The 14,810-nt window shown below is 38.8% G+C and overlaps 2 protein-coding genes across 2 annotated transcripts in view; one reads left to right on the forward strand and one right to left on the reverse strand.

The window, feature by feature from the left end:
- Positions 1-14,810, forward strand: part of LOC137498433 (zinc-regulated GTPase metalloprotein activator 1-like) — a 562,086-nt gene that overhangs the window by 374,879 nt on the left and 172,397 nt on the right. The gene's annotated exons all lie outside the window — the stretch shown is intronic.
- Positions 1-14,810, reverse strand: part of LOC136863883 (alpha-tocopherol transfer protein-like) — a 78,052-nt gene that overhangs the window by 11,873 nt on the left and 51,369 nt on the right. The window contains exons 5-6 of the mRNA XM_067140268.2: positions 11,556-11,666; positions 2,742-2,847 (exon numbers count right to left, since the gene is read on the reverse strand). Coding sequence (XP_066996369.1) covers positions 2,742-2,847; positions 11,556-11,666 — 217 coding nt within the window. The remainder of the gene's footprint in view (positions 1-2,741; positions 2,848-11,555; positions 11,667-14,810) is intronic.

Below are 14,810 nucleotides of genomic sequence, written 5' to 3' on the forward strand. Positions count from 1 at the left end.
TTTATGAAGGTCATACAGAAGCCACACCACAACAGTATTTGATAACTGCAAATCATCTTAATATTAATACCATACATGAACTCTTCACACAAAATTTACAAGACAAGATTGGACATAACATCAATGTTATTCATGTTTCAACTTGTAATGTTTTATTGTGTTGTTTTTAACCCGTTTTATATTAGGGCCTATTTTCTTAAGAGGTCTACTGTAATACATTTAATTGATTTTAACCTGTAAGATGAAGAAGAGAATATTAATAGATTCTTGAAACATGTACTATGTATTTGATGTATTAGCAAATACACCAGACTTTTAATCGTACTGGCAAGGTGGATCCTTAAATAATTAATAACTGTAACTGAAATTTTCAAGGTTACGTATTAACTGAGTCAGAACTGAAAAGGAATGGCTTCCCACTATAACACATTGTCATTACAAAACTGTTAATAAAAGCCATTGATTTTCTAGCCAGTCTAGCTGAAAATTCATACGCCTATGCAGAACTTGATACTTTGGTTCATGTTAGTATTTCTGATATATGTGCTGAGTATCCAAAAGTCATTGGAAGACACTGAATGTGATGTTAATAACTAGTTGCTCCCCTGAAAGCTCTTGAAACAGCAGCAGTACGGCGAGGCATTGACTCTACAAGGTGTTGGAATCGTTCTGGAGGGATGTGGACTCGCGCATCTTGCTCTGCTACCCACAATTGGTCTTATGTAGTTGGTGGTGGTTTCATGGAGTACGCACCAGCATCGACAGCATCTCATAAATGCTCAATTGGATTAAGATTGGGGGATCTGGAGGGCCAATCCATGGTTGTATCTTCACTGGAGTGCTTCTCCAACCACCTGTGTACCACCAACGAACGGTGACATGGTGCAATGTCCTGTTGAAACGGCATCTCCGTCAGGGACCCCTAGGGCCAGAAAGGGATGCAGATGGTCTGAAAGAATGTCCACATAACTTGAAACCTCTCAGTGCTCCCTGCAGCCGGACATTGGGGCCTAATTGCAACCATCAAAATTCCGCCCAGATCAGAACTGAGCCACCTCCCGCCTGGACACAACCTTGTTGACACACAGGATCCATAGCTTCATAGGGCATATGCCAAACTCTCGCACACACATCAGCTCTATAGAACCAGAGCCGGGATTCATCGGACCATACCACATGCCACCACTGTTTCACGGTTCATTGCTGATGTTTGCGGGACCATGCACACCGTTGAGCTCTGTGTCGAAGTCTTAGCAAAGGGACACGAGTTGGTCGTCGGCTGGTGAAGCCTTTGGGGTGCAGTTGCATCCTTACAGTCCTGGTGGAAATGGATTCCTAACTCCCAGCATTCAACTGGGCAGTGATCTGACTCACAGTAGCCCGTCGTGCGCCCAGTGTGGTTCTGCGGAGGTAACGTGATCTCCGTTTGTTAAACACCTATGGTCCTCCCGTGCGGTGGTTTGTGCGAGTGATAAAATTCTCTCTGCGATATTGAGTATCCACCCTTGACACTGTTGGCCTCGGAAACCCGAATTCGCGTGTTTTATCCGCAGTGCTATGACCCATGCACCGATAATCATCCCATGTTCAGAGCTGGTTAACTTGCAATGTGTTGCCATCTTCATGACACTGGTGTCTGTGACAGACTGCTCAGCTACACTGCAGCTAGCCGCAGTACTCATGGGTCATATACGGCACATTTTCTAATGGGACACCCCTTCCTGTGACTTTTGCCCACTCAGTGTATATAAACCTATCTAAATGTTTGTAGTACCAGGCGAGTTGGCCGTGCAGTTAGGAGCGCGCAGCTGTGAGCTCGCATCTGGGAGATAGTGGGTTCGAACCCCACTGTCGGCAGCCCTGAAAATGGTTTTCCGTGGTTTCCCATTTTCACACCAGGCAAATGTACCTTAATAAAGGCTGTACCTTAATTAAGGCCACGGCTGCTTCCTTCCCATTCCTAGGCCTTTCCTGCCCCATCGTCGCCATAAGACCTATGTGTGTCGGTGCGACGTAAAGCAACTAACAAAGAAAAAAAGTTGTTTGTAGCAAATTTGTTTCCAACAATAAGCTTATATTCTAGGAAGAGGAGTTTATTTTATTTAAAGCTTGGTGGGGTTTGAGCACTTGGCACTTAGTTTCAACATGAGTGGCTCAGGCTGTAAAAGGTTTTCAGGTTCTGTACGTCATGCAGTGCCTCCAACAGTACCCTTGGCCTTATTCTTGCCTCACCTGCCTTAGCATCATTAAGTTTAAGGCACTGAAGTCTTGCACAGGTTGGAGGATGACCCCAGCTGTCTTGTATGCCATTGTGTCGTAGGAATAATGAATCAGCATCCAGTCTCCCTTAGGCACCTGCATAACCAGGAGGGTTAGTAATTTGATGATGATGATGATGGTGCTTAATATTGGTATTGTTTCAAGGTGTCTATCATCCAGGCCATTGGCCCTTAACTTGATTTGGTAATGTAGCACTGTATATTACCTAAGCAAAACGTGTTATTTTCAAAGATAATGGAATTTCCTGGATGGTGTTGTTATTGAAAATAAGAGTAGTTTAAAGTATCTGATCAGTTAGATCATTCCATTGTAGCATCCAGTGCAGGATTAAAATCCTTAGACAGGAGCAGTAATCGATGCAAGGACTCTAAGTAAGGGACAGACATTCCTACCTACATCACAAGATTTTGAATTAAGTCCTACTGAATTTGTATATATGTAGTAAATATATGTTTACTTACTGTTGAGTTCATATAGTGTTCCAGCTGAACCACCGTATTCGTTTGGTAGTATATCTTTTGGAATGTATCTGAAGAGTGTGTCAATATCTCCAGAATGGATGTATATCTGCAAGAAGAAGAAGAAGAAGAAGGGATGTTATCATTACAATGTTATAGAAATTCAAATTTCAAATTCTTAACATTGACTGTAGATTTTCTAGTTAATGATATTGCTGTTTGTTTCTGCACTATATCCCTGTATACTCAGAAATTACCAAATTTAAAATTGGATAAAATATAATTATGAATACAGTTTCTTCCCCTGAAAGGCTAAAACAATGATCAGTTACCACTGATCTGCGTTTAGGGTTGTTGCCCAGGTGGCAGATTTCCTATCAGTAGTTTACCTAGTCTTGTTTTGAATGATTTCAAAGAAGTTGGAAATCTGTAGAATATGTCCCTTCATAAATTATTCCAATCCCTAATTCCTCTTCCTACAAACGAACATTTTCTACTTCAAAAACGTCATTCACGGTTATTCGTCTACTAACGTCATTCTGTGCCTTCTCTCCAGTGACAGCTGGGAACATATCATGCTGTTTTCATTTTAATCTCTTCCAGTTCTCGATTGAAGTTTTTTTTTTTTTTTTTTGGTTACTGTAGTCACGTCCTAGTTAATGAACAATGGGCAATGGCTGGGTGGCCTAGTAAGTGGTCATGAGAGTCGGGATATCAGTTGCCATGAAATGGAAGAGAGCACCTCGGACATATTCTGAGTCATGGCCATTCTTGTGCTCAGGCGGCTAGGACTACCCTAACTCATTAGAGGAGAGATCCTCACTTGGACTGTGTGTAAGTGAGGGTAGCATCCAGCTTCAAAGAATTTTCACTGAGCAGTCTCAGAACGTTTCGAAGCAAGCCTTGGGCTTATGGGAGTAATGGAGTCCCACTCCCATTTGAGAGGCGAGGGACTCCTTGAAATCAACTTGGTGAAAAAAAAAATGGAAATTGGTGGGGAGCTATCAGTATTAATGGGGCTTATGGAAGAAAGAAAGTAGAACTGGCTGAATCAGCAAAGAGGATGTGTTACGAGTTAATGATATTCGGGTAAGGTGAGATAACGAAGAAGAGATAGAAGATTATAAAGTATACTTGACGTGTGTTAAAAAGGGAAGGGCAGAGTGTGGGGTAGGACTGTTCATCAGGAATACTATTGCACGCAACATAGTTTCTGTTAGGCATGTAAAGGAGCGAATGCTGAGGGTAGATTTGGCAGTTGGAGGAATTAGGACGAGAATTGTTTCAGTGAACTCACCATGTGCGGGTACAGATGAGGATGAAGTTGTTGACAAGTTTCATGAAGTGTTGAATTACTCCATAGTTCAGATCAACAGCAAGGATATAATGGTGCTGATGGGTGATTTCAGTGCAAGAGTTGGAAATCAAACTGAAGGATACAAATGGGTTATTGGTGAATGTGGGGAAGATATGGACGTTAATAGGAACTGGAAGCATTTGGTGGACTTCTGTGCTAGTATGGGTTTACCAGTTACAACTACATTCTTCAAGCATAAGGCTACACATAGGATCATAGCGGCTCCAGATCTGTAATAGACTATATCATAACCGACTTATAATTCAGGAAATCTGTCGGGAATGTAAGGGAATTCTGGAGATTTTTTGATGTTATAGACCACTATCTGTTCTGTAATGAACCAAATATATCTAGGTCTAGGATAGAGAAAGGGAAATCTGTCCTCAGATGGATAAGGGTAGAAAATCTGCGAGACAAGGAAATTAGAGAGAAGTACATGGATATGATTATGGATGAAATATTTTCATAGCATAATAAGATTAGCACGGAGTATTATTAAGGTACTTTCAGATTGGACAAAAAGCAATAAATACACCTGTCTATAAGCAAGGGAACAGGAAGGATTGCAACAACTATCGAGGTATCTCATTGATTCGTGTACCAGGCAAGGTGTGTTGTTTCAGACCACAGAAGAACTGTCAGGATCAGATTTTCAGTATGCGCCGGGTAATTGAAAAATTCTATGAGAGGTATAGACAGTTGTGCTCATGTTTCATAGATCTATAGAAGGCATATGACATAGTACCGAGGGGAAAAGGTGTTTGCTGTACAGGGGGACTGTGAGTTTAAGGGCAGATTATTAAAATCAATCAAAGGCATTTATGTTGACAATTGGGCTGTAGTGAGAATTGTGACAGTAGAACGAGTTCTTGGTTCACGGTAATTACAAAGGTGAGACAAGGCCGTAATCTTTCACCTTTGTTGTTCATAATTTACATGGATCATCTGCTGAAAGTTATAAAGTGGCTCGGAGGTATTCAGTTAGGTGAGAATGTAGTAAGCAGTCTGGCCTATGCTGACGACATGGTCTTCATGGCAGATTTTGCTAAATGCTTGAAGTCTAATATCTTGGAACTTGAAAATAGGTGTAAGAGTATGGTATGAAAATTAGCATTTTGAAGACTAAATTGATGTCGGTAGGTAAGAAATTCAACATAATTGAAAGTCAGATTGGTGATACAAAGCTGGAACAGGTAGATAATTTCAAGTACCAGTATTTAGGATCTGTGTCCTCTCAGAATGGTAATATAGTAAGTGAGATTGAACCAAGGTGTAGTAAAGCTAATGCAATGAGCTCGCCGTTGCGATCAACATTATTCTGTAAGAAGGAAGTCAGCTCCAGGACGAAACTATCTTTACATCGGTCTGTGTTCAGACCAACATTGCTTTACGGGAGTGACAGCTGGGTGGACTCAGGATATCTTATTCAAAAGCTAGCTGTAACATACATGAAAGTAGTAAGAATGATTGTTGGTACAAACAGGTTGGAACAATGGTTTGAAGGTACTCAGAGTGAGGAAATAAATGCCAGGTTAGCAATGAACTGGATGGATGAAACTGTACGCAAAAACCAGCTTCGATGGTGGGGTCATGTGAGGCGAATGGAGGAGGATAGGTTACCTAGGAAAATAATGGACTCTGTTACGGAGGGTAAGAGGACTAGACGGAGACGAAGACTAGGATGGTTAGACTCGGTTTCTAACAATTTAAAGATAAGAGATATAGAACTAAACGAGGCCACAGAACCAGTTACAAATCGAGGGTTGTGGTGGCGAGTAATAAATTCACAGCGGCTTGCAAACTAAATGCTGAAAGGCATAACAGTCTATAATGAAGATGTATGTATGTTTTTGTTGTTGTTGTTGTTGTTGTTATAGTATAGTGGAAGCCACTTCATTTTCCATTCTGACTTAGTTAATCTGTAACTGCGAGGTTTTTCATTCTGTTGGAACTAATACAGAATAAATGAAAAATTATAGGCTTTGAATTATAATCTGTTATTACATTTTTTTTAAAAATTTCAGGTATTTTCTAATTTTATTTTCCCGGCATTAGTTTCAGCATACTGAAATACTTAACAGTTACAGATGAAGTATGCCTGGTGAGGGTCCCATACACCAGAACCATACTGTTATTGGGGTTTTACCAGCGACTTATATGCCTTCTCCTTTAAATCCTTGCTACAATACCTGCAATTCCCTCAAAATCATATGGCGAGATCTGTAACCTTTCTTTACAATCTTTTTAATGTGACTACCCCAATGAAGATCAATCCTAGCTGTTTACAGCCCATCAACACAGTAATTAAATCTGAGGGGTCTTCACGTCTTGGTGAAACTTACAAGCTCACCTTTCGTCCTGTACATAGTGCATTCCAAGTCTGTAGATTTTATATCTGCTCTTTACTTTATTCAAGGAGCGAAGATCTGATTGTATTGTTGGTTTGTGGGATTGATGGGTTTTAGAAAATCAGTTACTGTATTAGATGAGTGTTTGTGGAAATTAATATTAGTTGTGGGATTAATAGGAGTGGAATCGTGGTTGAGAGAAGGGGTGGGTAATACAGAAGTATTTCCAGAAGGGTATACAGTCTATCGTAGAGACCGAGGAGATAAAAAAGGAGGAGGGGTATTTATTCTGGTGAAGGAAACTTATTGTTCGCATGAATGGTTTACTGATGAAAGGGATGAAATATTAGGGATAAAATTAGTTTGTGATAATATGAAGGAGGTGGGAATTATAGGAACATATAGGCCTGGAAGAGAGGAAAGAGATATGGAAATATTTGAGAAAATAATAGATTATACTCATAAAAACAATAATGATACGGTAATAATTGGGGGAGATCTAAACTTGCCTGAAGTTGAATGGAATGGAGCTGCAAGTGAAGCCCATGAACAGAAACTGGCAAATAAGTTAATTTGGGAGGGAGGATTTACACAGGTAGTACAAGAACCAACTCGTCTCAATAACTTGCTAGATGTATTCTTGGTTAAACCATGGGAAATTGTTGATAAAACTGAGGTAATTGAAGGAATAGGTGACCATAAGGCTGTAATAATGGATGTAGGACTCGTACCAAAAATGCTTAATAAGAGGGTCACAAAAGACAAGAAATTATACAGAAAAACTAAAGTTGATGAATTTGGGACTTACCTTAAATCACAATTCAGTTGTTGGATAAGTGAAGGGAATAATGTGGATACACTTTGGGCTAAATTTAAAGGAATAATTTGGGAAGGAGAGAAGAGATTTGTACCTGTTAAGAAGGGTAAAATGACCTCAGACCCTGTTTATTACACAAGGGAAATAAGAAAATTAAAAAGAAAATGTAGAATAGTAAACAGGAAAATCAAAGAAGGTAGGGAGAATAGAGAAACTAGAAAACAACTAATGAGGGAACTGAATAGAGTGAAAAAGGAAGCAAAAGAGAATTATATGAATGGCATTCTTCAAGAGGGTAATGACCACAAAGGGAAATGGAAAAAGCTGTATTCATATATTAGGAATCAAAAAGGAAAAGGAATCCAAATTCCTACAATGGTGGGAGAAGGGGGTGAACACTATTTAACAGATACTGAGAAAGCAAACCTCTTTAGTAGGGAATTCCGAGATTCAGTAGAAGATTGTCAGGACTTGGAAACCGTAACAGAAGATAGAGAGGGAGAGACACAGAGGGAAACAAGAAGCTTCTCATTCACAAATGAAGATATTTTCAGAGAAATCCAACTGCTTCAGCAAGGAAAAGCAGCAGGAAGTGATCAAATTACTGGGGAGGTATTAAAGACAATGGGGTGGTATATAGTGCCTTATTTAAAATTTCTCTTTGACTATGTCATAAATAATAGTGTGATACCAAAGGAATGGAAGGAATCTATAATAATACCAATTTATAAAGGAAAGGGTGATAAAAGGAAACCAGAGAACTACAGACCAATCAGCCTGACCAGTATAGTTTGTAAAATACTGGAGAGTTTAATAGCAAAGTACATCAGAGGGATATGTGATGATAAAAATTGGTTCATGAGGAGCCAGTATGGATTTAGAAAGAAATTTTCTTGCGAGGCACAACTGGTGGGATTTCAGCAGGACATATCAGATCAGTTAGATTCAGGAGGCCAGTTAGATTGCATAGCCATAGATCTTTCCAAAGCCTTTGATAGAGTGGAACATGGAATATTATTAAAGAAATTGGAGGGAATAGGATTGGACGTAAGGGTTATACGTTGGATAAGAACATTTCTAAATTCAAGGGTTCAGAAAGTCAAAGTAGGAAATAATATATCACAGGAAGAGAAAGTCTGGAAGGGAATTGCACAGGGTAGTATAATCGGTCCGTTACTTTTCTTAATATACGCAAATGACTTAGGGAACAATATAACATCGAAAATAAGATTGTATGCAGATGACATAATTGTTTATAGGGAAATAAATAACATTGAGGATTGTTCAGAATTACAAAGGGACCTTGACAGTATCCAGGAATGGGTTGAAGAAAATAATATGAAGATTAATGGAGCCAAATCAACTGTTACAACTTTTACAAACAGGAGCTTTAAAACTGAATTTGAATATACTTTGGATGAGGTAGTTATCCCAAAAGATGGCAAGTGCAAATACTTAGGTGTGAGATTTGAAAGTAATTTGCACTGGAAGGGTCATGTTGATGACGTTGTTGGGAAAGCATACAGATCGTTACATGTCATAATGAGGCTACTTAAAGGATGCAACAAAGAATTAAAAGAAAAATGTTACTTAAGTATGGTTCGTCCATTATTGGAATATGCAAACAGTGTTTGGGATCCTCACCAAGAATACCTAATAAAAGAACTAGATGGTGTGCAGAGGAAAGCAGCAAGGTTTGTAACAGGGGATTTCAGGAGAAAGAGTAGTGTATCAGAAATGTTAAAGGAACTTGGGTGGGAAACTTTAAGTAAGAGAAGGGAGAAAAGTAGACTTATAGGATTATATAGAGCCTATACAGGAGAAGAAGCATGGGGAGATATCCGTGAGAGGCTTCGGTTGGAAAATAATTATATTGGTAGAACTGACCACAAGTACAAAATTAGAAGGAATTTTAGCAGAAGCGATTGGGGTAAATTTTCTTTCATTGGGAAGGGCGTGAAGGAGTGGAACAGTTTACCAGGGGTAGTGTTTGATCCTTTCCCAAAATCTGTACAGATATTCAAGAAGAGAATAAACAACAACAGAGATAATAAATTAAATGTTAGAGGGCATTCGACCAGTGCAGGATATTGTAAATAATAAATGTGTGTGATTAAATTAATTCCATCCCCTGGTCTAAGGAGTTTGGACAGCCCAAGTAGGGGACTGCCTGTAGGGGTGAAGTACAGTGGGGACTTCGAGGGCCCTGGGACCGCTACGGTAGCTGTGAAGGCCCTTCAGGAACTCTGAAAAGTGGTGGCAAAAGGGGCTCTGGTTAAGACGCAGCAGGTCGTTATGCTACTTAGGTTCCAAAATGGGTAAAATATAAATATGTAAATAAATGCTATGTAAATTTTAATCTTATACCAGTTGTACAGTATTATTAGAAGTAATTTCACATACCGTACTGTATATGAGTTGACTATGTTTGTAAGATATTATAAGTAGAATTTTGTAAACAATATAAATTTATTAAGGATGATGTGTGTGTTTAATAGAAAAAATTATTAGCGTAAATTGTATAATATTGTATTCTAGGAAAATTTTATTCGTCTCCTGTTAATTTAAAATTTAGTGCTTGACAATAATGTATTTTAGTGTACCATTTGCCACCGAGGTAGACACCTCATTCGCAAATAAAGAGATTTTGATTTTTTGATTTTTAATGGAATGCTAGAAAACCATCCATAATGAGTGACATTTAAAGAGATGTTATTAGTAATCCATAAGAAATTCTGGCTAGAACAGCTAGACAATTTGTTATGTTATGAAACATTTCAGATAGTGAAGGATGCTAAATATACATGACAGCTGTAGAGGGAGGGAGGAAAGGAAGGAATTTAGAAATAATAAAGTCTTAGAAGTACATAATGTGCAGGTTGAGTTGTTAAACTGTTGAGGCCTAAGAAACAGTGGCACTTTTTCCAAACACTGAGCAAAATGTTGAGTGAATGAGGGTACAGTGTACCCTGTGTACCCTCTTCATAAGAACAATAGTGTAATGAAATATGCAAAATGTTGTGGCATTACACTACACTATTTAATATTGTATGTGAGGTTTTATTCATCACCTTTGCTTGACTATTTGTACACAGAGAATAGCATTGGCATATACTAAAATGGCTTTTGAGCTAAGAAGTCAGCAGTTGATCAGATAGTCGTGTTGGTTTGCACTATCTCTCCATTCACTTAATTCCGCTTATGACAGCGTTAAGAGAGACATTCCGAGAAACGTTATTCAGATGGTAGAGGTCACTTTGACAAACATTGCTCTGGTATGCCTAATCTTTATCATCTCTCTAGGAAGGGTCGTTTTGAAGGCTGGTGGCCAGACTATGTGTATCGGTACTATATTTCACAAATTTGTGCAAATATTCGCTGACACTAGTACAGGGATATAGTTGAAAAATATTAATGCACTGTGGAGAAGGCATTCCTGACAATAGAGAGTGCTGGAAGAGGGATGGGAGTTGCTGGAAAGGATGATAAAACTGAAATGCATGACAGGTGGGAAAGCATACAGATAGAAGTTCTTAAACTAGCTAATTATACCCTTCATAGAATATATAGGGTAGACATTTCTACATAGCTCGGTGTCTGGGATCAACTAGGACAAAAATTTAACTGAAGAAGTAGGGAGTCCACCTTATGGTGCCAACAAACCATATTTTGGTTCATTTGGTCATTTTATTAGCAGACTACTTTATTAACAAACTAAGGTGACCTTCGATAAAGCCTGTACTGACCAGCCTTAACACATGTCCCTGAAACCTGTATCATAACAAAGAACGAAAAAAGAATATTGGGGGTGTTTGAAAGATCCTACGAAGAATCCTAGGCTGAGCACGTGAAAATGATAAATGGTAGATAAGGTGAAACAAAGAGCTATATCAGCTATATGGTGAACCAATAATGATCAAAATACATGGGAAGAAAGTATCGCTCCGTAACCCAGGAGGACAGAGGACACAAGGTAGTCCAAAGCTGAGATTGGAAGATGTGTAGAGAATAATACAAGACAGACAGGATGTAGGAACTGGAGCTGGAGGATGATAGTTCGAAACCAAAACGGACTGAGGTACATAGTAGAGATGGCCAAGGTTCCGTCGACCTTTAGCACTCAAGAGGAAGTGGAGTTCAATGGCAGAATGTCCAACTTTATGGTATTTTATTAATTCCTCACTGCATGATCCACTTGGCCTTTTCTACATATCAGTATTATGAGACATTCATAGACTAAGATAAGGTTTGCAAAAACTTCTTAAAAAAGGTCGCTTAACTTCCTGTGTACTCACCCTGTTGGCCAGCTTGTCCTTCATATATGGTTTGAAGAGTGCAACAACCTTGTCTACGAATGATGGTGCATAAATGAGGTGGAACTGCTTTAGTCTAATTGGTATTGCATCCTGAAACACAAAACCATGCAGGTCAGTCTCATTTTTAAACAACAGAAATATAATGCATCTCGTCACATGATTTATTTTAATAATAAAACTGGGTATCCTTTACGATATATCAGTGTGACATTAAGTAAGAGATTATATGTTGATGATTATTAAGATCTGTCTGTAATCTTGTTGTCAATTGATGCAATGCTTCTTCTTCTGGTTATTATTCAATCAATCAGTCAATCAATCACTACTGGTCTGCATTTAGAGCAGTCGCCCAGGTGGTAGATTTCCTATCTGTTGCTCCCGTGATCACCCCAATGAAGATCTTTCCTTATATTAACACCTAGGTACTTACAGTGATCCCCAAAAGGAATTTTCACCCCATCAATGCAGTAATTAAAACTGAGAGGACTTTTCCTACTTGTGAAACTCACAACCGATGTTTAACCTCGTTTATCATCATACCATTGCCTACTGTCCAGCTCACAACATTATCGAGGCCACCCTGCAGCTGCTCACAAACTTATTTATTACTCTATACAGAATAACATCATCCGCAAAAAGCCTTATCTCTGATTCCACTTCTTTACACATATCATTGATATATATAAGGAAACATAAAGGTCCAATAATACTTCCTTGAGGAATTCCCCTCTTAAATATTACAGGTTCAGATAAAGCGTCGCCTACTCTAGTTCTCTGAGTTCTATTTTCTAGAAATATAGCGACCCATTAAGTCACTCTTTTGTCTAGTTCAATTGCACTCATTTTTTCCTTTAGTCTTCCATGATCTACCCTATCAAATGCCTTAGACAGGCCAATCACAATACAGTCCAATTGACCTCCTGAATCCAGGATATCTGCTATATCTTGCTGGAATCGTACAAGTTGAGCTTCAGTGGAATAACCTTTCCTAAACCCAAACTGCCTTCTGTCAAACAAGTTTTAATTTTCCAAATATGTCTAATATAATGACAGAGAATGCTTTCCAAAAGCTTACATGCAATGCATGTCAAACTGACTGGCCTGTAATTTTCAACTTTATGTCTATCACCCTTTCCTTTATACACAGGGGCTACTATAGCAGTTCTCCATTCATTTGGTATAGCTCCTTCATGCAAACAATAATCACATAAGTACTTCAGATATGGTACTGTATCCCAACCCATTGTCTTTAGTATATCCCCAGAAATCTTATCAATTCCAGCCGCTTTTCTAATTTTCAACTGTTGTATCTTATTGTAAATGTCATTGTTAACATATGTAAATTTTGCTACTTCTTTAGCATTAGTCTCCTCTATCTGGACATCATCCTTGCCACCAACAATCGCTACATACTGCTGACTGAATACTTCTGCCTTTTGATGATCCTCACATACACACTCCCCTTGTTCATTAATTATTCCTGGAATGTCCTTGTTGGAAGCTGTTTCTGTCTTAAAGTACCTATACATACCCTTCCATTAATCACTAAAATTTGTATGACTGCCAATTATGCTTGCCACCGTGTTATCCTTAGCTGCCTTCTTTACTAGATTCAATTTCCTAGTAAGTTCCTTCAATTTCTCCTTAATTCCACAGCCATTTCTGACTATTTCTTTCAAATCTGCACCTCCTTCTTAGTCCCCCTATTTTCTGTATTATAATAAGGTGGGTCTGGGATCTGGTAAATGCAGCACGGGTGAAGTTTAAGAAAGCGGAGATTGTTATTAGTGGAATACTGTGTAGAAGGTATACTGACTGGAGGGTGATTGGGGATTTAAATGAGACTATGGAATGGGTATGTGCGAAACTGGGAGTGAAATTTCTAGATCCTAAATTTGTGGGTAGGAGATAGGGATCTGCGCTCAGATGGCCTTCATTTAAACCGCAGTGGTACATATAAGTTAGGAAATTTGTTTGGAAGGGTAATAGGGAGGTACATTCAGGGAAACGGGATGGCCTAGGGAGCGGTGATAAGGGAACAGGGAACTGGAAATCAAGTAGGGATGACATAAAATTGTTAGTGTTGAACTGTAGAAGTATTGTAAGGAAAGGAATAGAATTAAGTAATTTAATAGATATATATTTACCAGATATTGTATTAGGAGTTGAATCATGGCTGAGAAATGATATAATGGATGCAGAAATTTTCTCACGGCACTGGAGTGTGTATCGTAGAGATAGGATAGGAAGGGTGGGAGGGGGAGTGTTCATTCTGGTGACAGAAGAATTTGTAAGCTACGAAAAAAGTTAAAGATGAGACACATGAACTTCTAGGTGTAAGGCTCATTTCTAAAGATAATAGGCAACTTGATATATTTGGAGTGTACAGATCGGGAAAGGGTAGCACTGACGCGGATTAGGAATTATTTGATAGGATAGTAAGCTATGTGGGAAACGACATGGAAAGGAATGTGATTGTAGCGGGAGATCTGAATTTGCCAGATGTCAATTGGGAAGGAAATGCGAACGACAGGAAGCATGACTCAACAAATGGCAATTAAGTTAAAATGGGAAGGACAGCTTATTCAGAAAGTGATGGAACCAACCAGAGGGAAAAATATCCTGGATGTGGTGCTGATAAAACCAGATGAGCTCTATAGGGAAACTGAAGAAATAGATGGTATTAAAGATCATGAAGCTGTTTTTGTGGTAGTTAAAAATAAATGTGATAGAAAGGAAGGTCTTAAAAGTAGGACTGTTAGGCAGTACCATATGGCTGATAAAGCAGGCATGAGGCAGTTTCTAAAATGTAACTATGATCGGTGGAAAACGGTAAATAAAAATGTAAACAGACTCTTGGATGGGTTTAAAGAAATTGTTGATAAATGCGAAAACAGGTTTGTACCATTAAGGGTGGTAAGGAATGGTAAAGACCCACCTTATTATAATAGAGAAATAAAGACACTAAAAAGGAGGTGCAGACTGGAAAGAAATAGAGTTAGAAATGGCTGTGGAAGTAAGGAGGAATTGAAGGAACTTACTAGAAAATTGAATCTAGCAAAGAAGGCAGCTAAGGATAACATGATGGCAAGCATAATTGGCAGTCATACGAATTTTAGTGAAAAGTGGAAGGGTATGTATAGGTATTTTAAGGCAGAAACAGGTTCCAAGAAGGACATTCCAGGAATAATTAATGAACGAGGGGAGTATTGGCGTAGGGACGTGGCGCCCCCA

The sequence above is a fragment of the Anabrus simplex genome, chromosome 2 (genome assembly GCF_040414725.1).
Source record: "Anabrus simplex isolate iqAnaSimp1 chromosome 2, ASM4041472v1, whole genome shotgun sequence".
NCBI classification, from domain to species: domain Eukaryota; kingdom Metazoa; phylum Arthropoda; class Insecta; order Orthoptera; family Tettigoniidae; genus Anabrus; species Anabrus simplex.